This window comes from Engraulis encrasicolus, chromosome 22 (assembly GCF_034702125.1).
Source record: "Engraulis encrasicolus isolate BLACKSEA-1 chromosome 22, IST_EnEncr_1.0, whole genome shotgun sequence".
NCBI lineage: Eukaryota > Metazoa > Chordata > Actinopteri > Clupeiformes > Engraulidae > Engraulis > Engraulis encrasicolus.
In genome coordinates this window covers 957,408-973,891 of record NC_085878.1, presented here as the reverse complement: position 1 = coordinate 973,891, position 16,484 = coordinate 957,408, and the positions used below count along the sequence as shown (strand labels likewise).

General features: G+C 45.0%; 1 protein-coding gene across 3 annotated transcripts in view; it reads right to left on the bottom strand.

The window, feature by feature from the left end:
- LOC134439067 (cellular retinoic acid-binding protein 1) overlaps window positions 1-16,484 on the bottom strand; it is a 31,232-nt gene that overhangs the window by 11,757 nt on the left and 2,991 nt on the right. Inside the window, exons 3-4 of one of the 3 annotated variants that reach the window (XM_063188891.1) lie at window positions 13,464-13,591; window positions 87-165 (exon numbers count right to left, since the gene is read on the bottom strand). In XM_063188891.1, the coding sequence (XP_063044961.1) occupies window positions 87-165; window positions 13,464-13,591 (207 nt within the window). Of the gene's footprint in view, window positions 1-86; window positions 166-7,138; window positions 7,622-8,740; window positions 10,525-13,463; window positions 13,592-16,484 lie in introns of those variants that run through there. The other 2 variants (XM_063188893.1, XM_063188892.1) reach the window with 2 other exon arrangements.

The window sequence follows — 16,484 nt, the reverse complement described above, 5'->3', positions numbered from 1 at the left end:
GACTGAGAGAGATAGAGACACAGACAGACAGACAGACAGACAGACAGACAGACGGAGACAGAGGGGAATGACAGTGAATGGCTTACCAAGGGCTTTCAGAAGCTCGTCAAAATTCTCACTGCTCTTCATCTTCCAGGTGCCTGCGAAATTGGGCATTTTCATGGGCTTGAGGTTTACCACAGAGAGAGAGAGGGGAAAAAAAGAGCAAATCGGTTAAGCAGTTTTTGCGGCTCTTTCTGTGCTTCCGTCTGTTGCTCCTCCACACGCCTGCCTATTGTATCCTTTCTCTCTCTCTCTCTCTCTGCCTCTCTTCCTCTCTCTCTGTCTCCCTGTCTCTCTCTGTCTCTCCCTCTCTCCCTGGACCACTAGTCATAGCATGTGTACTGAACATGAGTCAAAGTTCCCTCCCCCTAGAAAGCCCTCTCATTACTCAAAGGTGGCAGTGGTTCACAGCAGCGGCGGCAGCAGCAGCAGCAGCAGCAGGCTCTATCTGCAGCACTGCCTGCACTCCTCTCCTCTCCTCTCCTCCTCTCCTCTCCTCTCCTCTCCTCTCCTCTCCTCTCCTCTCCTCTCATTTCCTCTCCTCTCCTCTATTCTCCTCTCCTCTCCTCTCCTCTCCTCTCCTCTCCTCTCCTCTTCTCCTCCTCTCCTCTCCTCTATTCTCCTCTCCTCTCCTCTCCTCTCCTCTCCTCTCCTCTCCCTTCCTCTCCTCTCCTCTCCTCCTCCTCTCCTCTCCTCTATTCTCCTCTCCCTTCCTCTCCTTTTCTATTCTCCTCTCCTCTCCTCTATTCTCCTCTCCTCTCTTCTCTTCTCCTCTCCTCTCCTCTATTCTCCTCTCCTCTATTCTCTTCTGTTCTCCTCTCCTCTCCTCTATTCTCTTCTCCTCTCCTCTTCTCTCCTCTCCTCTCCTCTATTATCTTCTCTTCTCCTCTCCCCTCCTCTCTTCTCTTCTCCTCTCCTCTATGTCCATCTCTTCTCTTCTCTCCTCTCCTCTATTATCTTCTCTTCTCTTCTCCTCTCCTCTCTCATCTCCTCTATTCTCCTCTCCTCTTTTCTCTTTTCTTTTCTTTTCTCCTCTCCTCTCCTCTATTCTCCTCCCCTCTCCTCTATTCTCTTCTCCTCTCTCTCCTCTCTTCTCATCTCCTCTCTCCTCTCCTTTCCCCTCTCTTCTTTTCTCCACTCCTCTCATCTATTATCTTCTCCTCTCTTTTCTCCTCCCCTCTATTTTCTTCTCTTCTCCTCTCCTCTCCTCTATTATCCTCTCCTCTCCTCTCATCTCCCCTGCCCTCTCCTCTTCTCTATTCACCTCTTCTCTCCTCTCCTCTCCTCTCCTCTATTCACCTCTCCTCTCCTCTACTTTTCTCGTCTCCTCTCCTCTCCTCTTCAGACCCTGACTGTCATTGTCTGATCATGATTTCATGCTAATATTATAGGTGTCAGCTCTGTGCGTTTCATTCCTAAGTGCAACTAGATTGAAAAAAAAAAGCGAAAGAGCAACGAGAGTAAAAGCCCAGGCTTACTTTTTTTTTAAAAACAAATGGATGGATGAAAATCCATCTCATCTTTCCTCGTGCACTTTATTGTCATGCACCGCTGGGGTAATGAGAGTTTGCATGGTGCATGCCTTCTCAATTGCCGAACGCTATATAAGACAAAACAAAATGAAGCCTACTGGCTACATGGTCGTAAAATATTCATGAAATATTTACATGAAGTACTGTGGAATGGGTATCTGGAAGGGGAATGGGTTTGTGTCGTGCCCTGGAACAGTGAATATTTTGGGACAACTGGCATAATTGCATTTGCATGTGGAATTAAAACATTCCACGGCCAATCCCGAAAAAAGAAGTGGCACACAACACCACACCACGGCTGCACATTAGTGGCAGAGGGGGCAACAATGCAAGTCCATAAACTTTTCACGCACTGATGATCTCAAATTGGGAGCAGAGATGGAGCCCATAACCGCCTTTGAAAATGGCAGGGAACCGCTTGGAGCAGCTTTTTTTTTCAGCGCTGCCTTTCTCATGGAGGCTGATTCATTCGCCCGGCTCGTCCCAGCCCACCTCCTCCGACTCTCAAAGCCACGGGGGCCCCCAGGAGAGTTGGCGGGGGGGGTACAGATCTGCTCTCTCTATCCCTCTCTCTCCTTCTCTCTCTCACTCTCTCTAACCGTCTCCCTTTTTTCTGTCCATCCCTCTCTTTCTGCCTCTGCCTTTACCTCTCTCTCTCTCTCTCTCTCTCTCTCTCTCTCTGCGTTTCACTCTCTCCTTTTCTTTCTTTCTCCCCGTTTCTTTCTGCCTCTCTCCCCTCAAGCCTGATTTGTTCCTTTTCTGATGGTTCTTCATCAATCTCTTTGACAAAGTGCCTCCCAGACAGCAGCTGATAATTAATGTACAGAAGGGGCAGGGAGCACTTTGTCATTCCTCCCAGGAAGTGTCTGATAAAAAGGCTCAGGGCTGTCTATCCCCCTTCTCACACACACACACACACACACACACACACACACACACACACACACACACACACACACACACACACACACACACACACACACACACACACACACACCCTCCAGCGATACCCTCACTCACACCCCCAGCCCCCTCTCACTCTCTCTCTCTCTCTCTCTCTCTCTCTCTCTCTCTCTCTCTCTGCTGTTTGTTCCATCAGTCAATGGATTTGGGTTTTGGGTCCTCAGATGGTTTTTTTTAAGAGGAGCCGGGCAGAGCAGGAGGGGAGAGGAGAGAAGAGGAGAAAGTGACGTTTGAGAAAGCCATCCTGAAGATGAATAGCTTGAATTCTTGCCTTTATACGAGTCGGAGCGGACCGCCATTACCGAATGTGACCAAACAACAACGATGATGTCACCGGCAAAGTTTTGTTTTGCGAAGTTGAGTTCCAGTCCGAACTCCGGTCCACGTGTAAACATGTGATGGTTAGGAGGAATCAGGTCATCGTGTCGCTGTGATAAAGACTGAGGCACCAGCTTGTTTCACTTTGGCAGTGCATGCCAGAATAAATACCAGAGATGTGGAGTAAGTCTTTCTTTGTTTCAAAGAGGAAATGATAAGTTGTCCGACATGATGGATGCTTTTCAGCTCACGACAAATCCAGGTGTTGCTGGCAGTGTTAAAAAAATAATAATAATAAGGGGAAAAAAGTTGAAGAACAGACAGTTCCTATGGCAAAAAAAGGGCAAAAATACAAACTATTTCATGAAACACCTCTTTAGTTTTTACAAACATAATGTCGGGCCACAAGCACTTTAATCATCATGGGCCCTCTGTGTAACCTCCTTGCAACAATGATTAGCTAGGTCAGTTCCCAATACTCACTAATCCCACAGACCCTGATAGGGCGACACCTAATTACGTTACAGCCAATCAAGCGACATTGTTTTAATGACGGCCATCTGTCTTTCCAGGAAAATCCGCAGCAACACACACACACACAGGGAAGCCGACCGGTGGGGGGGGCAAAGGGGTCATTTGTCCCAGGCCCATGGTCGGTATTGGGTCCCTATTACATTGACAGGAGAGGCCTCTCAGATGACTGCACCCAGGCCCCGCCAAAGCTTTCAGCGCCCCTGCACACACACACAGACAGACCCAAAGACCCCTTCTGCCGGCGCGTCATTTGAAAATTAAAGTATTTGGGGCCCGGTACTGTGCAGAGGGTGCAGTGGGGCGGCAGATCGCTTCAGTGGCCCATTTGGCGCGCTAACATCGCTAACGTCACTAACGCTATTGTTCTCCCACCATCCAGCCCAGCCCGGCCCGGCCAGGACAGACACTGTGATTAGCCAATAGTTAGTGGCCACTGCTGCTGCTGCTGCCCCTGCTACCGCCTCACTCGTCTCTCCCCCCCGAGGGAGGCCTCCTTCCACCCCGTCCCCTCTAACCCTCCTGCCTGCACAGCCAGAGGCGTACTTTACATTAGGCAAACCGAGGCAATTGGCTAGGGGCCCAAACAAATCTACCCTCCATCAGGACAATCAACTATCACATCACTCGCGATGAACACACAAAATAGTAGACTTAATCCTAATTTGTCACACATGTGAAGTTATCAAAGATATACTGTATGAATCAAACACTAAAATAGCACCCTCGTGACCCTTATTTTGTGTACGTGTTTACAGTTTTTCTGGATTGCCTCCACACGAGTTCTGGTACTTCACACACAGTTCTCGGAACATCTCACCCATTTCCCAACTCACCTAACCGATGTCAATTCCTTCCTTACACTCACATTTCAGTTTTAAAACACACTCTTTTCAAACCACAACACACAATTATCTGGATTACACATAATTTTCATGAAGAAAATCCCTGGTTGTCACATTGAACACACAGCCATTCAAAATATTAAAATCAACTGCCCATGTTCACTTCCTCATCACATGGGCAAACTTTCTTCATACCGGTTTACAATCTGAAATCATCACCCCATAAGGACACGCATTGCATGTGATATTGATGAAAACATGAGTGGATACAGTGAGAAAACTTTGTTTAGTTTTTGAACTCCAAAATATGTTATACAAGAGATCACTTTCATGTGGTTACCCAATATTTTACAATAAATTAGTGCATTTTTTTAAATGTCAGAAAAATATGTAAAATATATGTTTTGCCACACATCTGTGTACTCCGAGTCTAAAAACAATATTTCAGTATTTTACTACAGATAAATACCCTCTTTAGTAAGTAGAACAGTGAAGAAAATAAGTTTCTACTGTGTGTCAAGTTGAGTACAGAGTTTTACCTTGTGCATATTAGTGTTCAATGGTTCACATAAGAGTGTATTAAAATGACTGCTTGTGTGTGTGATTTGAGAACAAAATGACCTTTTTAGAAGAAAGTACATTGTTTTGAGACAAGACGTGCATTTTTCAGAGGTAGTGAGGAGTTTTGCCCGCTGTGTGTGAGGTATGGAGATTTGTGTGTAGAGTTTTGAGAATTCGAGAACTGATTCCGAAAATTGTGTGTAAGCAATCTTAAAAACTGTAAAGAATGACTTTTGAGGGCCCCATGTTTATATTTTGCCTAGGGCCCCAAAATGGCTACATCTGCCCCTATGCACAGCCCTGCCCTGCCCTCGGCTCGGGATTCATTTTGTGAGGAGCAGTTTCTTAAAAGCTGCTCCATCTCCACCCCATTCGGCCTCCAAACACACACACACGCACGCGTTCGCACACACACACACACACACACACACACACACGCACACACACACACACACACACACACACACACACACACACGCACGCGTTCGCACACACACACACACACACACACACACACACACACGCACGCGTTCGCACACACACACACACACACACACACACACACGCACGCGTTCGCACACACACACACACACACACACACACGCACGCGTTCGCACACACTAACACACACACACACACACACACACGGCAGCACACATACACACACACCCATTGGCTGGTCATTTGTCTACGTTGACCCCATGGTAGGGGAAGTCGGTGGAGGTGCCAGGGTGCTCACCGTGTCCTGTGTGGGCCTGCCTGTCTCCCGCCTCCCCGCCTGCCGGCCTCACCATCCCCCTGGCAGGGTTGCCAGATGAGACTGATGATTTCCAGCCAAACAAATGCTCAAACCCGCCTGGAAGCACCAAATCCCCCCCAATTCTATTGATTTCTATGGCCAAAAATTAGCCATAAAACTTGCACGAGTGCCATTTTTACCCGCAGACGGCCATCCTAAGCAGGCCAATTGGGCGGGAAACCTTCCAATCTGGCAACACTGCCCCCTTGTCAAGGAGGAGGAGGAGGAGGAGGAGGAAGAGGATGAGGAGGAGGGTGGGGGCTGCTGCCTGGCTGCCACACCTCAAATGAGTGCCCTCCCTCCCTCCGCTCCAGTCAAGTGAAAGGGCTGTCATGTCCAACAAAGCTGTTGGTCAGTAATTAGCCCAACTGATGGCTATCAAAGAAGATGTATTTTTGCATACATCACTGCCACGCTCTTTTGTTTTTAAAGGTGCAAGATTTTGTAGTAACACCTTAGAACAGAGGTCATATGTTGGACACTAATAATGTATACATGCCTAACTGTCTAAGTGACTTACAGTATATGTGTCACGCAAAATCAATCATTCGTTAGGTGTGAATTCATAAATATCTTGTTTGTTGTTATTCCTATATTGTTGATATAGTCTTAATAAGGACCTTGCAGGCCCTTGGTTTCGCTTAAAACACATGTCACAAACACCATATTACCACAAATATTTGCTAACCTGCCTTAACACATATATGAACTATATCTGCCATCCCATTCCTACCCTATAAGGTTCAATATGATATCGGTCCACTTTTTGGCGACAAAGGGGTATGTTGTCCGGGTCCAGGGAGATAGGGGGCCCCAAATCTGGTCCCCATTACATTGTATGTATTGGGTAGGGGGCCCATTCAGAAGACTTTGTCCCGGGCCCAGCAAAAGCTGTCAGCGGCCCTGTATATCAGGGCATGATTATTATTATATCAAAAGCGCATTTTTGTCCAGTAGGGCAAAGGGGCAGGTGCTTTAGCACCACCTTGTCCCTGTCTGTGCACGCCTATGCATGACCGTATACGTAGCCCATAGCCAGTCGTGTCAGTTCTCCTCCGAGGGCTAGTTGGTCATCCCCCGCACTAGACTCAAGGCCACCAGTGACAGAGCCTTTCATGTGGCTGCCCCACTCCTCTGGAACAACCTACCCAGCTCAAATAATAACTGTAAGTCGCTTTGAATGAATGAAAGCGTCGGCTAAGAGCAATGTAATGTAATATAATATAACACATTTGTAATAAGCCATCCCAGTATGACATCATATGCCACCGCAGAAGAAAGAAAATACATTTAACTCAGTTTGTTAAGACTGAGCAGGACAGTCAGGACAGGAGGATAATTACACTTTCAAAACCTCATTAATAGATTACAAATTGTGTTGTTCATGAAATCATTCATTGCTAATTATGTAATTTGGAGTTTTGTTGACTATGGTGGAGGTCGGAAGAACGTCAGTTTGAATATGACTGCACTACCAGATTTGGCCACAATCCTACAAACATAACACCAAAAAAATAATGCACATAATAATAAATCAAAGGACTCACATGATCACAGTCTTGTTTTTCACACCACAGACTAGAGGGTCCTGCTCTAAGTAGTCTGCTGTAGAGTAGACTGTAGGTAGGCAGGCGGGCCGCGTGCGCCGCAGAGCGTGGGTGCATCCCAATATGTGACCTTGCCTCCTCCACTTGCCTCCTCCACTTGCTTCTCGTCATGATGACATCACTGACAACAGCATTATATTTCAATATCTTGCAAAAGCTCAATTGTTAAGTCTTTTTCTCATTTGCAATTGGGATGGTGAATGAAAAACAGTCCCTCAAAAGTTGTTGTGGCTAGGCTGACAGCTGGGAAACTTTATCGTTTTCTCCACGGAGGAGGGGCCAGGAGGCGGGATGAGGAGACAAGCACAAGTGGAGGAGGCAAGGACACATATTGGGATGCACCCCGTGCGTTTCAAATCCTCCTCGTCGGGGCATGAAAGGTAAAGGGATGATGAAACGTGGGGGAAACAAACCTGATGATAGTAGCTAGCTGCCATCTGCTCACTCCTAGGGGTGGGCGGTATGGCCAAAAATGTATACCTCGGTATAATTTTAGCCACGGTATATATCACGGTATTGTACATTTGTGTATAAAATGTTAAAATTAAGCGTTTTGTGGCAAAATGACCAAAACACAATTTTTTTGCATTTTATTTTATGGAAATGACTGGTCAGACATTGTTTTATCTTCTATGTGGGAATTCTTGTCATTCAAATAATTTGAAAACATATTTTTAAACTTTTAATCTATAACTATAACTCTACATCTACAGGACGCAATGCGCTATTGCGGTAGACGGTATGAGACAAAATCTCTATCATTGATGAAAAAATACCGCACACGATATTATACCGCGGTTACCGCCCACCCCTACTCACTCCACTGTCTTGCTTTTCACCCAGACTCTCTTCTGTGTCTTTCTGTCTTCTCTTCCCTTCTCCCTTCCTCTGTCTGTCTCTCTCTCTTCCTTCTCTTTCTTTCTGTCTGTCTCTCATTGAGACAAAGACAGCAGGAGGGTGGCTGATGGCCCTGGACTGACCCGTGTGTGTGTGTGTGTGTGTGTGTGTCCGGCGGCGTAATGCCATTGGCCTGGCTTTGCTGAGACGAGACGTGCATCACCTTCACCACCTCTGTCCTTGCCTCCCTCCCTCTCCCATCGCCTGGGGCCCTGCCCGGCCATTGCACTGGGGGCTGGCTGGCGCAATACCATAACCCATCAAACAAGATTGAATCATATTTCACTGAAGTTTCACCTAAATGTGCAAAAACATAAAAGAGGGGGTGATGAGTCAAGGGGATGACCAGATATTTGATACGTGATCACTAATGCTTATGGCTGTAGGCAAAGAATAATATTCAATCATTTTATACATTTCATTTGATGCTATAGTGAGAAATAAAAGCCTCTTACATCTTGTGCAATTTAATTTTTTTCTCCATTTGTATTTTTTTCCAACATTTTCCATTTTTGTAACACATGACCACAAATTTAATCGGAGAGCATCAACATGTTCTTCCCGCTTTACAGATATTGCTTCTTAGACAAAATATCCATCACAATATATTATGAATGTTCACAAGCTGCACACAACCAGAAGTCATAATCTGATCAGTGGGTAAGGTTTATTGGTTCAGTCCTCAGTGCACAGCCCTGATCTGTGGCTCTCAGGCCTTTTCTCACGCTGCCCTCTGCAGGACACAAACGGAATTACAGCACAACGATCTACTCGGCTCATTCCAATCCCGTGTTCTTTTCCAGGCCATAACGTTCCACTGTGAAGGTCCAATCGGAACACCTGGGGCTATACAAATGGTCCATGAGCTGAAACGGTTCACTGACAGTTGAGGCCACTTTGTACTACCGTCACTACATCGTATACCAGAGGAGGGAGAGTTGGTGTCACAGTGGAAAACAAAATCTGTTGTGAGAAGAAGCAGTATACTATATTCTTTCGTATTGGGCAAAAATAACCAGACATACAGGCAGATTCAAACACACATATTGTCTGCAACCAGCTGACATACAGGAATCTTTGCAAATGATCAGTATGGGTCAAATTCATTTCAAAGATAATTCGGGACAGCAGCAGTACTTAAAAAATTCTTCCATATTTACAGTGATTGCAGAAAAAAAAACACACCCATACAATTGACATATCTGCACACACACAAAACAAACACACAACACATCGTACTACTGTATGGACTACTGCCGCTAGAGAAAGGACATGATTTCTCCCCTGGGGACCAATCTTTGGTCTGATCCATGTTTCAATCCCTTCCCGACATCACCCTCCAAATTTCCTTCTTCAACAAATAGCAAAATCATATGTTTGGTCATTTCAGTTAACAGTAGATATCTTTTTTTGTGTGCAACAACAGTTTACAACAAATCAGAAATTGTGGCGCGGACACATTCAACACCCACTTCAACAACTATTATACACACACCGATGGAATGGGGATGCTGGTCACGTTACAACTGTACAATTTATAAAACTATAACTCTTGAATCGGTATCCAATTTTAAAACGGGATGTCACGGCATAACATTTCATTCATCACTGGCAGTCAATTTAGAGTAACTTGCGTGTGTACCTAATCCCTGTTGTCTTGTTTAAAAATATTTACAGCTGTTTCATGGTTGAAAATGGATGAGCAAGACTGAGAAACACCCACATTTTACACACATCACACCCTCAGGAGTCAAGTTTGTCAGGTGCAACTTTGAAGAAGCTAGCCGTTGCTCACAAAAAAGAAAAGTTGTTAAATCTGCTTGCAACACAAAAGCTTTCCTATCTCTTCTTTCCTTCAAGCAAAAAAAAAAAAAAAGTAAAAATGGTCTCAATCACTCAGAGAGTTATCAATCACAAGGCAACATAGTTAAAAGGCTGACTGACAAGATGAGGATGATGGACATTGGGTGCGGACTGGAGTAGTCATTACGGGGGATACAGAGGTGGGTGGTTGGTAGTACAGGCTCTTCTGGGTGGGTGGCGAGACAGACAAGACACCAGACAGGTCTGTGTGCCTTGTAGTCTCTACCAGTGAGACAGACAAAGACACCAGACAGGTCTGCGTGCCAGCCTCAGTCTCTACCAGTGAGACACAGAACACGAGACAGGTCTGCGTAGTCTCTACCAGTCAGACAGACAGACAAAGACACACCAGACAGGTCTGTGCGCTGGCGTGTCTACCAGTGTCTGGAATCCACCAGCTCGGGGCGTAGGCTGACTTTTTTCAGCGTTTCGTAGCCGACCACCATGACGATGGCGGTAGGGGTGGAGGAGATGATGCGGGCCGACAGTCCCTTGGTCATGCCACAGAAGCCCTCCTCCTTTATCAGCTGCTTAAACGTCCGCGTGATGGAGGACCGGCCTTCAACCTGGTGGGAAAACAACACAAATAGGAAAACAACAACAACACAAGGTCAACAGACTTGCTTCCAGTGCAAACCTTCATAAAAAGCAAACTGGTTTCTAACTGAAAGACAGACAGACCGACCGACCGACCAACATGATGGCATGTAGAGTTGCTACATGTGACTAATGGAAAAAGACACTGTCAAAATGATTTGTACAGTTGAGTCAGAGAGAGTAGAGAGAGAGAGGTTCCATTGGCCCATTGTTTCCGGGTTCTATTATTGGGGGGGAAATCCCCCTAAAAGGCAGACCTAGGCAGACCTGAGGACTGTTCTATTCAATGCTAGGAGCATTATGACACGCCCCTTTAGGCAGACAGGAACCTGGTCATGTTAGGTGCCCATAGCAACCTATTATGTTGGCATATCTCTATATACTTAAAGAATCTCTGGTTGAGGAGAGATACTTTATTGATCCAGAAGGAAATAAAGATGTCTAGCAGCCTACACACAGGATGGCACAAACATATTTTTCGCAAATGCTTACATGTATATGAGACAGATTAAGCATATTGCACACATGTAAGTTACTGAATATACAAGAATTAAGCTGCTGGAGGGGTGAAAGGCTACTTAAAACGCTACTATTTTTAAACGTTTTAGACAGAAAAACTACATTTTCATTAAAGGATGTTTGTGTTTAACCGGATCACACTGCACTCTCGATTAAAAGGTGCCAAACATAAACACAAACTGTGTAAACTTAAACACTTAAATAGGCCTATTATTAAAAAGAACACAAATTGGATTTACACATTAAAGGATTTTTAAAATAAAATTTGTGTTAAATTACTGGAACATTTCCCATCTACCTGGATAAATCTATTCCGCTGCAGCTTCCTCCTTTGAAGATCCTCAACCGTCTATTCTTCTGCCTTTAATCTCTTCACTCTCTATACTTCCTCTGGAGCTGGTTCTTTAGGAAATACTACATCCTCTGTTTTCATTGTTACACTGACAACACAAACCATCCCTCCCAACTTCCCTTAACACTTGCTTCACTGATTCTAGGACATGACAGTCTGCATGAGTTCCCTATGAACTCCTTAAATTTTAATGAAAACAAGGTGGAAGTCCTAGTTTTTCATCCCACTGGTACCCGTTATGCATGCAATGCATCTTAAAACCTTATAAACAAAACACACGTACAGTCGCTTGACCCCGACTTTAAAATAAATTAACAAATGAACTCTGGGCACTGTCAGCATCTTAGACAGGTAGAATGTAAGCAGAAAGTAAAAACCCTGACACATTTTTTTCATCCATCGAATTCAATTTACCACCTGATCCTGATCACCACACCCCTTAAGGCAGTGCAGTTAGCCAATTAGATGCATCACCTGTGTTGAGAGCACAGGCAAAAAGAAAACCTAAACAGGACTATTAGGGCCTCCGAACATCGGCTTCGCAAAAGTTCGATTCCATTGTTTTCAATAGAACCCCGCACACTGGCGGCGGCGGCACACTTGTCCCGTCTTAAGCTTGTCTAAAATGCTGCTATCTGCCTTTTAACCCATTGTGTCCTGAAAACACATATACGCTGCATTTAAGATTATGAGATTTGAGCTGTTTTATTAAAAATGTGGGTAACTTAGAGCTGAATGAACACATTCTAGGGCAAAACGGACGTCCTAGCTCTTAAATGTGACTCATTTCATGTTTGTATGTGCTTCTGAGGCTGAGATATTTAGGATTTAACAGGTAGAGGGCACCCTTTCCCAAAAAGGGCTTAGGACAAAATGGGTTAACGGAAGAGCAGAAGCAGGAGCCCTGGAGCTGTGTTGACTGTCAAATAACCGCATTAAAGGCCCTACCATGGCCTAACAGTAGGGCACTCGTCTGCTACGCGGCCAACCCGGGCTCGATTCCGACCCGGATCCTTGGTCGATCTTTCCCTATCTCTCTTTCTCCCGAATGTCTCTCTCTGAAACTGTCCTGTTGCTAATAAAGACTAAGACCAAAACATATCTTTAAAAAAAGTATCAAAACTCCTTTATTATTTGCTCCTCCTTGTTATCCATCTTAGTTACTCAGGAGTGGGAAACCAGGCCTTTGCAGTGGTTTAACCAGACTTATTATATGGTTGTGACGTCATCTGTCGAATGCTCCATTCATTTCAACGGGGCTCCCCAACGTTCGGACGTCTGTTATTTTTCGATAACGGACGGGTTGGTCTATAACAGACCGCTGTCAATGGCAACAAGACTTTTCACTGCTAAAGCGACTTTTCAACAAGACTCTAATCAGCTGCTGTGATAGACAGCACCCGTTGTCCTGGCTACCGCTGTCAATGGCAAGACGTTCACTGCTAAAGCCACTGGCTTGTATACAAGTCAGTGGCTAAAGCGAATGTTTCATATCACTCCGCAGGGGGTCCGGTCTTTTGTCACTCTAATCAGCTGCTGTGATAGACAACACCTGTTGTCCTGGCTAGCCTACCTAGCTGTTGCCTAGCGGTGTTCCACAACGGCACTGTTTTGTTTTGCGCAGCAACAATCTTAACATTAAATAGGTCTAAAGAAATGTCCCCGCATGTGTGAATCATTTAAGTATATCCATATAATAAGCGGGTTAACTTTCGGCGAGTCGGTCGCTTTGTGGAATAGCAGCACTTCAGAGAGAACAAGACCCCTCCGCTCCGCGTCGGGGTCTAAAGATTCTCTCTGTCGTGCTGCTATTCCACGGTAGCGACCTTCTCGCCGAACGTTAACCCTTACTTGATTCTGAATGTGAATTACGCAACATACACACCAGAACAACAAGGTATCTTACCTCGACTGGTTCTTACAACATCCATTACATTAGCGTTGGTATTTACCGATAGGTAGCCCTTTGGTATTCTTGACCCCCAACTCTGCAATGTGTAAGACAAAAATCACAGCACGGTAGGTACTGTATCATACCTGGACTCTGGCTCTGACGACATCCATGGGATTGGTGACAGTGGAGGCAGTGGCTGCAGCCAGAGGCCCGGCCATGGCCTGCAGGAGCAGGTGAGGGCAATTACTGGGGGCCAGTTTCGATAGCTGCTCTGTAGGACACAACGGATCACTTATGAATACAACATATTCAAAATAGTATAGGCATTCATATACAACAGACATAAATTAACAAAGACATTCATGTTGCATCCATTCTGGCGGGTGAATATCTGCCAGGGCTGGATTAAGTGGCCCGGGGCCCCTAGGCTACAGGCTGCTGTAGGCCCCCCGGAAGGTACTTTCCTGACAAATTTACACTGACAGTGTCATATTATGAGCTAGGAATTAAGGATAATTTGTCTACAAACTCTAGTCAATAGTCAATAGGATACATTTTTCAATTGCGTCCTGCCATGATTCCCCTATTTTTCATTGTTGGCCAATTAGGGGTCTCCTAGGCCGCAGCCAAATCTAGGCTGTGCATTAATCCAGCCCTACCTTTGAGTGATCCAAGCTTAAAGAGTGCGTCTTAATATGCAACCTTTCCTCCTCCACTTGCGCTTGTCTCCTCGTCCCGCCTCCTGGCCCCTCCTCCGTGGAGAATACGATAAAGTTTCCCAGCTGTCAGCCTCGCCACAACAACTTTTGAGGGACTGTTTTTCATTCACCATCCCAATTGCAAATGAGAAGAAGACTCTACAATTGAGCTTTTGCAGGATATTGAAATATAATGCTGTTGTCAGTGATGTCATCATGACGAGAAGCAAGTGGAGGAGGCAAGTGGAGGAGGCAAGGTCACATATTAATCCAGCCCTACCTTTGAGTGATCCAAGCTTAAAGAGTCACCTCGTAACAACAGCACACATCTACTGAAGACCATGGTTACCTGCACACATCTACTGAAGACAATAGCAGGGGTGATGGTGAAAAAAAACCTGAGCCTGAACTTTTTCCCCTGCGCTAACGACGACGACAAGATACTGCAGAGTGACGTAACGTATGCCTATTTTGACACATTATTCAAACATTTAATAGCCTGTGTATGACCATTATTCAAGCCTGAAATTAGAAGAAAACCCTGAACCTGAAACACTTTCTGAGATAAGAATAACCTAATGGCTAATTATTATCAATGTTTTTGTTTTTGCAAACTCTGTCAAGCCTGAAATCAGGTATGGAGCCTGAATACAGTGTTTCCCATACATTGAGGAAACTATGGCGGCCCGCCATAGTTTAAATTTGGCCGCCATAGTTTACGAAAATGTAAAAAAAAAAAAAAAAAAAAAAAAATTTTTTTTTTTTTTTTTTTTTTTTTTTTTTTTTTTTTTTTTTAAACGATTTCCGTTTTTGTTAAAAACGATTTGAATTACGATTTCCTTCGCATTTTCCTCCTGGAGTAAATACATCCTATAGAGAAAACCACAAGTGCTTGAAAGACAGAGGGATCAAAAGTCAAGTTGTTATAGTTAACTTGGGTTTGGGCAGGGACGCAGGAAGTGGGGTGCTCCGGGTGCTGGACAACAGACGCAGCTGCATCATAGCCTTTCTACCTACTGCATCACTTGTAGGCTATTAGGCCTACCCTAAATTCAGACATAGTTTTTTTCTTCATTATTATTCTAAAATAGAAACACAAAATATGGATATTTTCTACTTTTTTAATACTTATAAGTAGTTTGAAATGTGAATGCAATTTTGGTTTGAAATGAGTGATAAACTTTTAGACCCCAACCAGACCGGAACAGTGGTGTAGAACGGTGCAGCCAGTGACGCGGGAGAGATGTTTGTTTTGTTTAGCTTGTGGTGTCAAGGTAGTAATAAATGTGGTAGGCCTATGCGATATGTTGGCTTGGGCATGCATCAACATACACGGTCTTAAACCCATTGGAGGAGCTAACTTGTTGTGAAGAGAAGTCTCATCACGTTGGTGATCAAACACGGACCAACTAAGCAAGGAATTAGGTGCATTTAAAGTGCGACGGGAGAAGGGAATGTCACCATAATTGTGCATCGTGTCAGGTAAGAAGTGACTTTTGTTCCTTGCGGTGGATATTGGATTCGTAGTAGCACATTGGTAGGCTAGGTCTTGCCTATTGCTGGTGAAGTCTATCTTAGCCTCGGAGTTTGCTATGGGATGAATCTGTAGCACAGCCGATGTTGTGCGTGGCTTGTCTATCAACTGTTGCCAAAGTTGAATTGCCGCGGTGTGAAATGGCTGTGCTACTGTGCGATTGTTAGACTTTTGTAGTGGTGGCGATTTGTTCCTTTTGCCTCTTGCTGCTGATTTGACCACCGTTTAGCCTATGGCCTACGTCAAATGCAAACTAAAGGTGGCTTACTCTCCCTGTATCAATAGCCAGCAATGGCATGAGCTGCTTTGGCGCTTAGCCTACTTCTCTCGCCGATCACAGCACAAACTCTTTGGCCGTCAGTGTAATCACATACGGGAAGCAGTATGCCTGTCTGTGTGTCGTGCATGCTTTTGTGCGCGGGCGGGGAGACAGGGCAGTTGTCCTGATCGTATGCATCTTGAGATACACAGTCGCAATTGCAAGACAATCTAAATGGTTTGAAAGCCCGGTCACCTCTCACAAGTGCATCGCATAGCCTAGTCATGTAGCCTATTTCTACTAATTTCACACATTGTAGACTGCCCATGGAGAAGAGAGAAACTGTCACGGCAGCGCGATTTGCTCTTGATCACGCCCTCACCTCCACATTAGGTGCGCGTTTCCCTTCCGCAAGAAGAACTTAATAATTTTGAAGTGAAATGTTAAACAAACAAAAAAGGCCAAATCTAGACTAGTCATCCTTGGTTAGGCTACATCAAACATGAAGAAGTTAGTCAGATGGGATTCGCCATTCTTCATCCTAAAATTGATTAGAATGCAGGGAATTGCATCTAAAAAACACTTTTTTTTCTGGGAGAGGACTCTCAGAGCCTCCGCGGAACACAGCACCCAGTGGTGTAGTCTACGTAGGACGCGGGTATACGGAGTATAC